Raw genomic sequence first — 13409 nt, 5'->3', positions numbered from 1 at the left:
CTTCTCCTCTTTAGGAGATTTTGCCTCCATGCAAGAGGAGCGGACCACAGATTTAAGGGCTGACAGCTTATCACACATGGTAGAGATAACTTAGGCAAAGGGCTCTGGTTACCTCAGTGTCTACTCCTTGCACGGGGAAGGGTCTCCAGCAGTCTTGGGGTCTGCCTCCTGCCCAGTACAGTGCCATGTGCAGCCATGTTGCTCTTGCTTCAAGGGTCCCAATGGTGGAGACCCCGCAGCTCCTCTGTCCATTCCCATGCTATTCCCACTGCAGCCCATCTAGCCTACTACCACATAAGCTCACCTGCAGAACAGTTTAGCCCCACCCTTTAATTGCCTTTTGGTTTTTTTCCCCAAATTGTTTGAACCTCTTCATCAGGTGTCCCTCTGTAGCTTCCCATCTGTCTGTTCTTCTCTCTTCACTTTTTCTGGACCTACTCTGGGTCATCCTCACCCTTCCTTGCAGGTCTCTTGTCAGTTGCTCAAGTCTTCCTTGAGGAGCAGTGCTAAAAACCCACCAACATCCTCCAGCCGAGACCATCCCCATGCAGAAGAGAGCAGGTGAGTGGCCACTTTTTCTAATCCATAAGGAAGAAACTGTGCATTCCTCCCCCAACCCCCCAAGGGCCTTGCCATGAATACCTGTTTTCATTTAGGTTTTCTTTCCCTGAAATTCATGTTTGTTTGTTTTTGATTTCAGGATGGCTACCAAGCTCCATTCAGCACTGAATTAGGGAAACAAAGGATACAGGGGCAGCTAGACTCACCTATTAATCGAATTAATGTGTCTTAGTGAACCAATTCAGAATGCTATGCTGCTGGCTCTTGTGATTTCATAACATCTCATGACATTCAATATTTTTGTTAAAGCTCTGCTTTTCAGATTCATGTGATAATGGGAGAAGCTGAGGTTTCACTTAGGAAGAATTAGTAATAAAGTATCTAGAGCACCTGGCTGTAGAAAGTAATTGGCAAATGGGACTCAAGTGCATCTCAAAGCCTCAGAAAACCAGAAGACAAATAAAAAGCACCTGCAAACAACTGTTGTTGGCTTGGCTTGATGGAAAGACACTTGTATGAAATGTGCTTGTCTGGCTGCTCCTGTGGACAGAGTTGTTGATCCAAGTTCTCCAAAATGCCACAATAATTTCTGGATAGCCCCTTGTGGGAAGCTGGTAGTGTGAGTGGTGTAAAGTGGGGCAAGAAATTATGACCCGCAAAAGCTATAGAGTGGGAAACCTGCACCTCCAACCCCCAGGACCAGTGATAATAAAAGTCCCCCCCCCCCCCCCCACTAGAAGGTTTTGGAGTGCTCTGCATGCTACCAGACACTTTACCTTCAAACACCTGCATGGGTTTTCCCAGCAATCTCCACCACGCTCCTTTCCCTTTGGACTTGAGGTGGTCGGGAGGTGCTGGGAGGTGTCAGAACAGCCCCAACTCAAGGGACACACACATACCTGTGACATCTGGGAGGACAAGGCCACTTCAGAGGCTCTGTCTCAGTGCCATTTCCCCTGCGCACCAGCCACATCTGAGTAAGAGTGTGACTGAATGCAGACCAGGGTGCACAGTGAATAGGCACCAGGTGCATTGCTCATGGAAGGGAACCAGTTTTTACCAAATCTCCACTTTCTCTAATAAGACCCTGTTTCAACCAGCAGTGCTGGGATACTCTCTTTGGCAGGAGAAGTGCGTGAAAAATACAACTTAATGCTACCACTGGCTGCTGTTCCTTCCCAGGGGGTCGCGTGGGGCAGGGGGCAGCCGTGCGAGCACCACGGACACGTGTGAAGGTGCTGACTCAGAGAAGCAGTGAACTATGCTGGGTGGCACTGGCGCTCGCTATGGGTTGCCTACACGCAGCCCTCATCCCCTGAGGAATGACAGTGTTAAAACACACCGCTAGACAAAATATGGCAGAAAATACGGTTTTACAAACCTCTTGACAGGAAAACTTTGAAAATATGGGGGGATGTGGGGCAGTAAGAGAGACACCCAATAAACAGCTGGACATAAAGGCATCTGCAATCTACCCACAAACAAAGGAAGCGCTGAGGCTGGACGCAGGGCTGGGGGAAGCTGCTGCTGCCATCCTTGTCCTGCTGCGGAAGCGGGGTAAGATGTTACCAGGAACAGTTTGCAAAGACTCACACAAAACCACTGTCAGAAATAACTCGAATGCAGAGAGGAAAAAATTGCTCGAGAGTTCTTCTGGGAAGGATTAGGTTTAAAATAATTGCCATTTATAAATTAATTTCACATCCTTTTGGAGATTGGCCTACTAGCATTTCAAGGCTTGACTGGAGCTGGCAGACAGGGTGGGCACTGATTCCAAGGCCTGACTGCCAAGAAAAAGGAAAATATTAAGAGAAAAAATTGGCAACGAAAAAAAAAAAAAAAAGGCCAGGGAAATACAGGGAAATGAGATTTAGTTTAGGAAAATTATTGTTCTCTGAGCCATGGACTGATTTTATGGTTGGCATATTAGTCACAGTCTTACATGAGCCTGGCCTTTGTAATTGACGTCTGAAGAGAAACCGGTAGTGAACACAGCTCCCAATGCTTTAATAATTTTTAAATCCATGATTCTGTTATTTTTAATCATGGGTTTTTAAAACTTAAATTTGCACCAAATAGACCAAAGTCTATTGAAAGCAGTGGGGAGACTCGTCTCAGCTTTACAACTTTGAATCAAGCTGTGCAAAAATAGATGCCACGTGCCTCAGCGCTTCTGCTGCAGTCTTCCCAGCTGAGTCCGAGCAGCAAAGGAAGACCACAACTCTTCTGGTTTTGTACACCCAGCATTTTAGGATCACGAGTTATTGGGGGCCATCCAAAGCTCATGTGACACCTCTCAGTCCTTTTGCCCCAAGCTGGATTAGACCCAAGAGATCTGGGCTTGCTCCTGCTGTTCTACAAGATGCTGAGCACATGCATCCCCTCTGCATTTCCCTGAGCTGGTTCGATAGCAGAGAGATGCTCTACTGCCCAGGAGACATATTGCACAGAGCTGTACAGCGGATGAGCAGCTCATTTCCAAAAGGAAAATGTGTGTGGTGGAAAGAAATATGCCCAGGACACATGAGGCCACAGTGAACCCAGCGCGAAGCCCTGCTGCAAGGCCTGCTCCTCCTTTCAGTGCAAGTCAAGCCATTGCTAGACCAGAGAGTGCAGAGTCAGGGGCCAGTCTGACTCACGGAGCAGCTGCAAAGGCACCTCCGCGGACCTATGGCGGGTCCTTCTGCTGGGGTGGGGCATGGGTGGACCCAGCCAGTTCCTCACCTTAGTGCTTTTGGGACATTTTGTGGTGTGCATTTTTAGTTAGGACTGCATGAAGAAGGCTGCCCTCCAGCACTGAGAGGATGCTGGCAGCTGGCAGCCCAGGTGGGCAGCACCTCACCGCTGACCCTAGCAGGAGTGGTGGTGAAGCGGGAGCTCCTCCAGCCCCGTGCCAGGCAGCTGGCAGCTGGCACCATGGCAGGGACTCGTTGGAGGGGAAGGGCCCGGGGGCTAACGCCCACCTATCAGGTAAAATCACAGACCAAGAGATTGGTGATGCAGACAGATTCAAGAAAAACTGTTGACAACAGATTGTTAGACAGCCTTATGGATCTCAGCGAAGGACATGTTTTTCTTACTGGAAGAGAGCCATGATGTAGAAATAGACTAAAATCGAGAAAGAGGGCTGCAGCCATAGCTTAGGCTGTATATTTAAACACTTTTGCTGTCAGACCATCTGGGCCTGGAGCTAAATTTACCTACAAATTCTTTTCAATGTTTCTACTTCCTGAGAGGTGAAAGGTGCACTTGATGCTTCATGCCAAGAGGAAAGGCAAAACAAATGTCCTGGGTCAGGTTTTCCCAGTTTCAGACCTGTGTGTGGTTTCGGATGCCTGATCTGTCTGCAACACCTGCCTTGAAGCCCAGGCCAGGTGCTCTGCGCACACAGAACCCCTCCACAGCCAGCGCAAAATCCTGACTTGCATTTCTGCTCCTGGTAACTCCATACAACGATTAGGAATGCAAAAGCACTCACATCTTTTTCTGCTTTTCTGCTGTTCCTGATTTCTTTTCTGAATCACGGCTAGAGGAAGACTGTTTTCATCATGAAAATACTTACAGGGGATCCAGAAAGTCTAGTTTCTGAGTCAGCTCAATCAAATTTGCTTGTGACTCCTGTGCACCCGGATGCCAGGAGAAAGCCTCAAAGCTTTGGGGTGGTAAGGTCTGGCAGTCCCCTAGACATCAGGGAAGGTTTGGCGTGGGTCTTTGATGCTGCGCAAAGAGCAAGTGGGATGGGGACTGACAGATAGATGCAAAGTGAGAAAGTTGTGTATTGCAACTCTGCAACTTTTGCAACCTTCTCCCACAAAATGGGGCACCTGTGTCTAGCCCTGGGTTGGCCACTGCTGTGAAAAAAAGAGCCCACCACCCCGAATTTTAGGTGCCTGAGTCATTCCATTGTGGGCTGGTTTCCTGATTCCTCTTTTGAAAGGCAAATAGATGAGGATGGCTGTACCTCTCGCTGGTCAGGACTTAGACCTCCCCAGCTCTTGGGGGGGTTCCCCAGCACCTACACTGGAATAATGAGTGTTCAGCAAGTCTCGTCGGGCTCAGGGTAAACTGATCTCCCATCCTCTGCCTGTGTTGTTTCTGTTCTTCAGGTAATTTTCCCATTTGAATGGTTTTGTGCAAATGGTTCCTCCAGTTTTCTTTAGAGGAAAATCACGAAAGTATCCACTGGACAATCACATCCTGGAGTGGGTTTTTTCCTGATCTTAAAACAAACCGCCTCATTAGTCTCCAATTACCACCCATAAACTTGGGAATGACTAAAAGTAATTATATTTGGGGATTAGAAAAATTAAGTCTCAAGAGACATGAGACCTTTGAGTATTTTAATGCTGTTGATTGCGTCTTTCTGTTCTGTGTGCTATAAAAGTAGTAAAATTCAAATATTTTATAAAAGTGATGGGTGATGGTGTGGAACTGATCTGGTGATTCACTTTATCTATGATTTTTAGTACATTAAAAATCCCCATAGGGGAAGTCTTAAATGCTTCCATCCATCCCACGTTATGTATATACCACCTCAATAAGAAAGACACTCTTGGTAATAAAGCTTCTTTATCCAGCTAGTTGTGAGCATGCTGCCTTTGGGGGGTTTCTTTTTAACAAATGGCATGGAAAACCCTTCCAAGGCCAAAATACGTGAATGAGATTTATTAATCCTGTAGCTCCTGTCACTCATGATAATGCTAATAACCCATAAGCCTTACATCATGTCTAACATCCCAAGTAACAAACGCATCTCTGGGAGATGAACAATAAATCCCATGTGCACTCTGCTCCCTCCTCCTCCGCCTTGATGAGGAAGCCCCAGATTTGGTGCAGCTCTTTTCAGCTACCCTGGTTCCTTCTTGCTTCCCACACTGGCAGGGGGCTGACACTGCTCCAGTCCTTCCCAGGGGTCTCCTCCTCCGAAGCCATCAGTATTTGTCACTGTATTTGCAATCAGGGTAGCGGTAGGCAAAACGGGAATCACAAGACCGCAGAGGTTTCAGGAGCTCCACCAGCTTTGCAACCGCCTCGTTGACACCCTGGTCATCGGTGAGGCCATTGGCGCAATGCTGCAGGAAGCTGTCTATTTTCTCCTGCACGGGTTGTAGGAATTTCCCCTTCAGGAGCTTAGGCAAAAGCTCTTGACACACCATGACGAGGCTGTGCTTCTCTCTGATGGAGTTACAGGACACAAATGCAGACTGGCAGTCCACAGTCAAGCAGCTAAATATATCTTTATACTCCTGCTGGCCGTCAATCAGCTGGCTCCCTATTAGAGACAATTAAACCAGTTGTTACAAGCACAGTAGCTAAATCTTGGATAATGACATATGCCTGTACGTCTGTATTAACATAGGGTTTGCTGCTATCTAAAGGATACAGCTATCTTTAACCACAAAGTACCCTGTGCTGTAGCTGTATATGGGCCAATTTCCCCACTCCTGAAATATGTATGTTCTCCTGAATGACAGAGCTCTACAGAACCGCCTGACAGAGGAACTGGAGAGGGGCCTGTCAAGTCAAACTGATGCAGAGACAACAAGCACTGCTGTACTAACCTAAAACGTGGAGTTCCTACAAAAACTACCACAAATAGCCAAACCCACAATTTTTCCATGTTACCCAAAATCATTAAATTGCAACAACAGCTCATCTAGCTGGAGTCAAGTTAACAGTAATAGTTGTTGGGACAAGGAAAAGAAACCCAGTGGAAAATTCTCTGACAGCTGCTTCTGAATATTTGAGATCGGCTCAACTGAATGTGCAAGCTGAGCAAAGGCCTTTTGAAAATTTGAACATTCAAAATGAAATTGTTAAATTAATGGAGGAATAGTCTTTGACTAGCTCTGCTTCCAGGAGTAGACCAATGTAACCTGTGAAAATTGAATAGTAACCATTAATTTTATGTAAAAATGATGAAAGGGGATTTAATAATTATAATAATAATAATAACAACAACAACAACAATAATAATAATAATAGCTAATGTGACAAATGCACCAAAAAAATCTGATTTGACCCAATACTTTAAAAAAATGAAGTTATGAAATTTCTACTTGCACATATTGACATTTGTGTTGCAGAAGTTTTAAAAAAGGTGATTTAGGAAGTCTTCAAATGACAGCGTTCAGCACCATGCATGTTGAATTCTGCTGCCAGCTACAGAGGGGGCCAGGCAGGGTGAAAGCACCCACACTGGGTCACCGAAACACTGACTGCACAAACAAAATGCGTGTCACCCTCCCAACGCAGAGCCGGGATGGCAGGAGCTGCTGATGCTTTTGCTGTCAGTAAATCTCTTTGTATACTTTTTATTATTTAAATTAGAAAGTGGTGTTTGGCTAATTAAAAAAAAAAATAATCAGCAGCAGAGCTGAGCATAGCAGGTGAAAGATTTGTTTCCCCTGCCTCGCTAAGCCCTCCTGTGACAGATGCGCAGCCATGGAGCCTGCTGAGTACCTTCCTCCTTGTCGATGATCCCCAGCGTGCTGGCATCCCGGATGAACAGATGCCCATTGCTAAACACGCCAAAGGTGCCAGCGTCCACGTGGGTGAAGTAGAAGAAATAGTTGAGGTCGTTGGTGCCCATGGAGCGGAGGACGGTGAGGAGCTGGAGGGCCAGGTCAGCAGCCACCTCGGGGGCTGCGCCGTAGAAGTCGCGCAGGGGCCGGGTGCTGGCGCTGACGACCAGCCGCCCGCAGGAGCCCAGGTACCGCGGGAAGGGCCATCCCTCCACATCGGGGAAGATCTGGCAGGGAGAGCGGGAATGGGGAGATTGCCCCTGCCCTCTGGCCGCCGCACTCTGCCCACGGGACACACCTCCCTCCCAGAGGACTTTCAAGTGCCCTGGAGGGATTCAAGCAGCAGCAGCAGCACCAGCGTTGTATTTTGCTTTCCAAAGCAGCCCACAACCCTTCCCCACCACAGCCTGCCCCAGCAGCCGGGGAAGGTGCTGCTCCATCCGGCACTAGCTATGATGTTGTTCTTTTTCTCCCCTCCCCCCGCCCTTTCTTTTTAATTAAGGAAGAAGAATCTGATATGTCAAGGTTTTTTCCATGAGGGAGACTAACCAAAAAGTCCAAGATCATAATAGACGTCAAATTCATGAAAATTTTAGCCACAGAAAAGCTAATTTTAGGTGTCTTTATGAAGCCTTTGATGGGTCCCTCATGAGCATAGCTGAAGTCATGGCTTGGAGGTGAGGTGGGGCTAAAGCAGTTTTTGCTAGTTTATAAGAACTGCCTGGCCATGTTGTAGGACGCTGCAGTCCCACGGACAGAAGTGCTGGGAGTTAGCTACAGTGGGGACACCTGGGCTGGGCTCCCTGCATCACTACAGCTTGTGCTAGCAGTGCAGTTATCCCAGGTGGAATAATCCCAGGAGCTGTGCCAACACAAAGCTTTCTGCTATTTACATTATAAGTTGTCTGTTTCCCCAGCACCCCAGACCCTGCCAAGGCAGGGTTATGAACTCTTCCAGTTTCATGTTTAAGGTTGCTTCACCCTTCTGCTGTGAAGGCATTTTGGGCACCCAGGTAAAATCAAGCTATTTCTCTTCAGCATATTTTTCTCACCTCTTTAAGCTGCATTTCCATATTTTTAAAGTTCTAAGAGCTGCAGCCTCATGCCCCAGTGACCCATGGCTGAGGTGGCTGAATGACACCCAGGAGACTCGCAGAGCATGAGCACCATTCCCCCTCCCTGAGATCAGGCAGAGCCCTGTGTGCTGCCCAGGCAGTGGTGGCCTGGGGTAGGAGATAGATGCTGCTGCTGCTGCCTGTCTTCTTCACGGAATATCAGAGGGCTGCAAGAAACAGCAATGAGGACTAGAGGTGGGGTGGCGGTGGGGAAAAGCGAGGGTAGTCCCTCGGTGACACACATAAGTAGAGGAGTCACATGCCAGGCATGCCAGCAGACGACCGGGGAGGGGTGTGAGGCCTCCCAGCTCTCTGCCTTCAAACTCTGAGCTCAGTTGTATTTCAGATTCCATCGAACAGCTCTGCAAAGCTGTGCTTTGCCATGGAGCTACTTAGCAGCAACATGCAAATAGAGAAAACAGTGCTGGCACATGCCTGGGAAAACGGTGCTCTCCAAGCCCGTGTTCAACCTCAACACCAAAACATGCACTTTCTCTTTTATAAACAAACTGTGATTTTAAGTAATATATTAGCAAGGCAAACATACCACTGGAGTACTGGGGATGTGTAAAACCCTGGCTTTCACAGTGCTTTAGTGCAATAACCCGTCTGAGTTCTGATTTATTTAATGGGCTGGGCATCTGTATCTGTCCACAACTTCACAGGCTGATGCAAGGAGCATCGCTGTAATCTGCCTGGCTTCAGCCATCCAACCCTATAGAAGGAACACGCATTATGAAGGCTAGGGAGCTTGCCAAAGGCGAGGGCTGGGACTCCTCTACAGCTGGTGGCTGGTGCACATCTCATGTGAGGGTTTGCTTGCAAGGGGTTGTGAGGTGGCATGTCAAGCCAGAGCAAGGTGGTATGTACCTGTAACAAGATGGGATGTGAATTCACTGACAGTGTGTACAACAGGCGCAGTTTGTCCCGGTCGGTGAGATGGTCCATGTAGATGCTGCCAGCATCTGGCACCTCAGCATAGCGCCGCACTATCCTGTCCAGGAGACGCTGGGATGGACAGCGCAGCATTGGGCTAGACAGGCCCTGGCAAGAGGGGAAAAGATAACAAAGATGTTTGTTTTCCAGCCTGAGTTGTCACAATGTGCTTGGCCCATGCTGGAGGTATGGGTACCTCTGTGCTCTGCCCAGGGTCTCTCTGCCCCCTGTGGCACAGCTGCTGAAGGGTATGGGCACACAGAGGGACCTCTACAGCAAATCCCTCCTAGGAAAATAAAATGAGCCATCCAAAAACGCCTGCTCACAACTCAGGTTTCTGAAATGGTACCCAGACTTCATGGCACAGACATGGATGCTGCCAACCTCATCTGCCCCTGACTGTGCAGCACCACGTTGCTCCATGCCAGCAAGCCTCCTCCCTCCACCCAGGTTTCCAGCCCCGGCATCCCAGCTCACTGGTAGAGGCCTCCCTGTCGTTAAGCTGGTGAGTCACTTGCCTCATTAAATAATGTCTTCGAATTGCTTCTCTATTTGCTTAACCTGGGGGCAGCTGTCTTGGAAATACTATTTGCTAAGGCCAGTAAACATGCTTTAAAAGTGTAAATAAACACTGTATGTGGGTACAAGCACAGGATATAATCTTTCTCTGATAAACTTGAGCATTAACTATCAAAACCAAATTTGAATAGCCTGTGCATGTTTTGGTTTTTTTTTTTTGTAAATACCAGCAATAAATGTACTCTTGGGCTAATGGAGCCAGCCATCACTGTATTTCACCTTTTAGATTTGAAGGTTTGGCTTGTAAAATTGCACAAGCAATCTATGGCTGGGATAGAAATTTGTACCTTCAAAGTCAAAAAGACCTCTTTTTTTTGAAGTCAGTCTTCCTTAACAGCCAAGGAAAGTGGTTGTACGGAGAGTTGCCCTCCGTGGCACAGAAGTGCTGCCCTGCCATGCCTTTGCTGGGGAAGGGAATCAGGGTTTTGCTAAGCCTTTTTCTTCCAAGTGATCCCAGTAGACAAATTTACTCTTTTGGGTTTTCTTTATAATTTGATGGCTGGGAGATGTACTTCAGAGGAAAGGGCACTGAAGCTTACATTGCTCCCTGCCATTTTTCATGCTGAGAGTGAAGATTTGACTCAGGATCTCCCCAAGTCATTTGGTAACTCTGAGGTAGGTCTCTCTCAGCCTTCCTGTGCGAGCTGTTCATTTGGCATAAAACACTTAATTACCCAGCCATGACAAAGAAATGGAGAAACAAGGAAAGGAGGAGTGTGCTGCTCTCCTGGTCAGAGGTGGAAAGTGAGGATTGGATCTCTCATGTCCTCCTCCTCTGCCTCCTGCTGGCCTCAGTGAGGTCCCAGCAACTCCCTCCTTGGCCATGGGTTGCATAAAACAAGCCCTGAACACCAACAGCTGGTCAAAACTACCTGAGGAACTCAATCCCAAGTGGAGCATTGTTTCACAACAACCAAAGAACCATTTCCACCCCTAAAAGAAAAAAACGTTTGTCAAAAATAATTCTCCCCAGTTCTAGTTACAAGTCTTCATACACTCCTCTCCTCTGGTGTAGCCTTATAAAGGAAATATTTTTTTCAGGTGATTACCCAAAACCATAGAAGGAGGGGGGAGGAAGGGATGGCTATGAATTTCTGTCTTGCAGCACTTGCTGGCACGTTGTGGCTGACTCTGTCACTTTCCCTTTGGAGGAGAAGTGAGAAGATCAGAACAGAACTGTGTTAAGAGATGAATGGTGGAGAGAGTCTCCTGCAGTTCAGTGTGTATGCAAATATTTGCAGCCAAAGTTAGAAAGCCTTGCTGTCTCCAGGAGTTTGCAACGTGAAAGCTGAGACCCTTAAGGGTATACAGTAGGAACAGAAATCACAGTGGCAGAGAACACATGGAAGTTGTAATTAGGATGTTTTTCAAGGTCAGAGCTCATCCTCTTAACACAGATGTGGACACGTGCTGCACACCGTGACCACAGCTGCTCATTTCCTGAGGAACCGTTCCAGGCATACCAGCAACGGTGCAGGAGCAGAGGGGCAGGGCTGGGTGCTGCCATGTTTGTATCAACCATTGGCGCAGCTTCCTACCATGTAATGAAGCCCTGATCCACCAAAACTGGGCAGTGGGGCCTTTTGATTTCGGCAGAGCTAGCCAACAGTGTAAATTTCAGCGCCTGCTGAAGTGTTTTGGTGGAGTGGGGCCTCCCTTCCGGCAAACTGGTGGAAACATCCCTACAGCAGAAAAGGAGCTGGAGTTGTAAAACTGTCAGACAAAAAAACTGTCGATGGAAACGATTTGAAAACCACATGCTCAGAACACTGGAGATACTGATTTATCTTAAATTCATCAGATATTTATCTTTAAGCCCTTTGCAGCGTCCTATCACCCCAGAGAATAAGCCTGACGTTTGTGGTTGATGTGGAAAGCTTCTTAGTTACTTTGATTAAATACCCACATTTTTGTATCTGGTAATGAGTAGTTCCTGCAAAGCCTACCTGCAGTCGGCTGTGGGGTTTTTTTTCTCCCTACTGCACAGTATGTGATGCATTTTAAACTCCCATGTATCTGTATGCATGTCTAGTGCAGACACACCCAGAATCCCCACTGACGTAAAGACAACCTCTGGAAGACAACTTCTCCTCACTCTGCTTTCTCTTCAGCCAGCCCAAGGAGAGATGACACAAATCAGGAGCACAGCTGCCTCCTGCCCCATGTGCCATTGCCTGGGTGCAGCTTGACCAAACGACCAGGGCTAGGGAGGGCTCCAGGAAGAAACACTGGGATGTAGGTGTCAAAACACCTGCAGCTCCTGCCTATTTGAATCCAAGGGTTTCATTCACCCCCAAAAGAATGAAATTAAGGATGTCCTGTGAAGCTACAGGGCTCATCCCCACTGCCAGCAGGTTTACCAAAGCATGTCTCGGATGATAAGGTACCAGGTCAAAGAGGTGGCAGGTCTGGGAGGTGGCTCTGGGAGCCCCATAATGCCCATCCTTCCCTAGGACAGACCAGCTGCCAGATCAGTGAGCTGCTGCCCATGTGCTCTGAGCAAAGTGATATGTACTGGACTCGGAAGCCAAATAACCCCAGTACTGGCACATCTGCTGAGGGCGGGCAGAGGTACAGGTCAGTAGTTTCAAACAGTACATCCTAGAGACAGGGGCTAAAAATGGCTGGCTCTTCACCTTGGTACTGCTTTTGTTTGTCTGCCTTCAGCATTTTTCAGGGTATGCTTTGTAAGTAGGGCTGTAATTTGCCCTGTGGGTGATCTGTGATGAAATCCACTTTGCTGTTCTCTCCCTCCAACAGGACAAGCACACAGCGCCGTTTGAGGTGATGAGCTCCTGGGTGAAGCAGCGGGTGGCTGGGGCTACTGTGCAGGCTGAGCCCCCGTTAAACCCTGCTCATCTCCAAGGTGGGCTAGATTTTAATGCTGAAGACTTTGCTGCATCCCATAACGATTTTCATTGCGGCGGGTGAAATAATCACTGTGGCAGGCAGCTCGGTTGATGGTTGGGGCAGGCAGGGCAGGCAGTGTAAAGTGAAAAAACACTACTTCATGGTCTGTCATTTTGATTCAAGCATGTTACAGTTTTTCGCAATTCTCTGTTTTAGAAGATAAAATTACCTGAGCCCATTAGCTTTCCTCGGTGCTCCTATGTAGGAAGAACTGCAGGGAGGGGAGTACACAGACCGCTGGGTGACTGCAGCTTTGTGAAACAGGGTGGGCATCATGTTAGACACAAAGAACTGTTAACACCTCTGAAAGAGGAGGGGGGAGGGGGGAGCCAGAAAAGCAGTGCTGCATATAAGTTTTTGCAGTGACATATGGTGCCCCCAAGAAACCTCCCTCTGATGGGTCATGCTGGGTTGCCTACATGCATCTGCCCAGCGAACACCACAGAGGGGGTGCAGCGCTGGGCTGGGGGGATGGCAGAAGCACTCCTGCAGCTTTGGCTCTGAGGAGGGCAGGTGGGGTGGGCAGAGAAGAAGGGGATCCCTGGCTCTGAGGGGGCTGGATCGCTTGGAAGGGACACGCCATACCCTGTGGAGGCCCACACAACTAGGCTGGGGGGACACGGTTCTTACGTACTAACTCACACACGCTCTATGACTGAAATTTTGTTGCTGCAGATTGCTTTTCAATTCAGACCACTCTGAGACCAGCAGCCATTTTGCAGAGTATGTGCCCAATCTGAAATAGTGATTGCTGCCAAAATCTGGAGGTGGGGGGATAGGCTCC

General features: G+C 48.1%; 1 protein-coding gene across 1 annotated transcript in view; it reads right to left on the bottom strand.

Annotated features, from left to right (window-relative positions):
* Positions 1-5211: 5211 nt before the first annotated feature.
* Positions 5212-13409, bottom strand: part of DIPK2B (divergent protein kinase domain 2B) — a 29162-nt gene continuing 20964 nt past the window's right edge. Inside the window, exons 3-5 of the mRNA XM_080374272.1 lie at positions 9071-9244; positions 7024-7312; positions 5212-5833 (exon numbers count right to left, since the gene is read on the bottom strand). Coding sequence (XP_080230398.1) covers positions 5493-5833; positions 7024-7312; positions 9071-9244 — 804 coding nt within the window. The 3' untranslated portion in view covers positions 5212-5492. The remainder of the gene's footprint in view (positions 5834-7023; positions 7313-9070; positions 9245-13409) is intronic.

The sequence above is a fragment of the Falco punctatus genome (assembly GCF_963210335.1).
Source record: "Falco punctatus genome assembly, chromosome: 2".
NCBI classification, from domain to species: domain Eukaryota; kingdom Metazoa; phylum Chordata; class Aves; order Falconiformes; family Falconidae; genus Falco; species Falco punctatus.
Note: the sequence above shows the minus strand (reverse complement) of the source record. Positions and strands in the feature narration are given on the sequence as shown.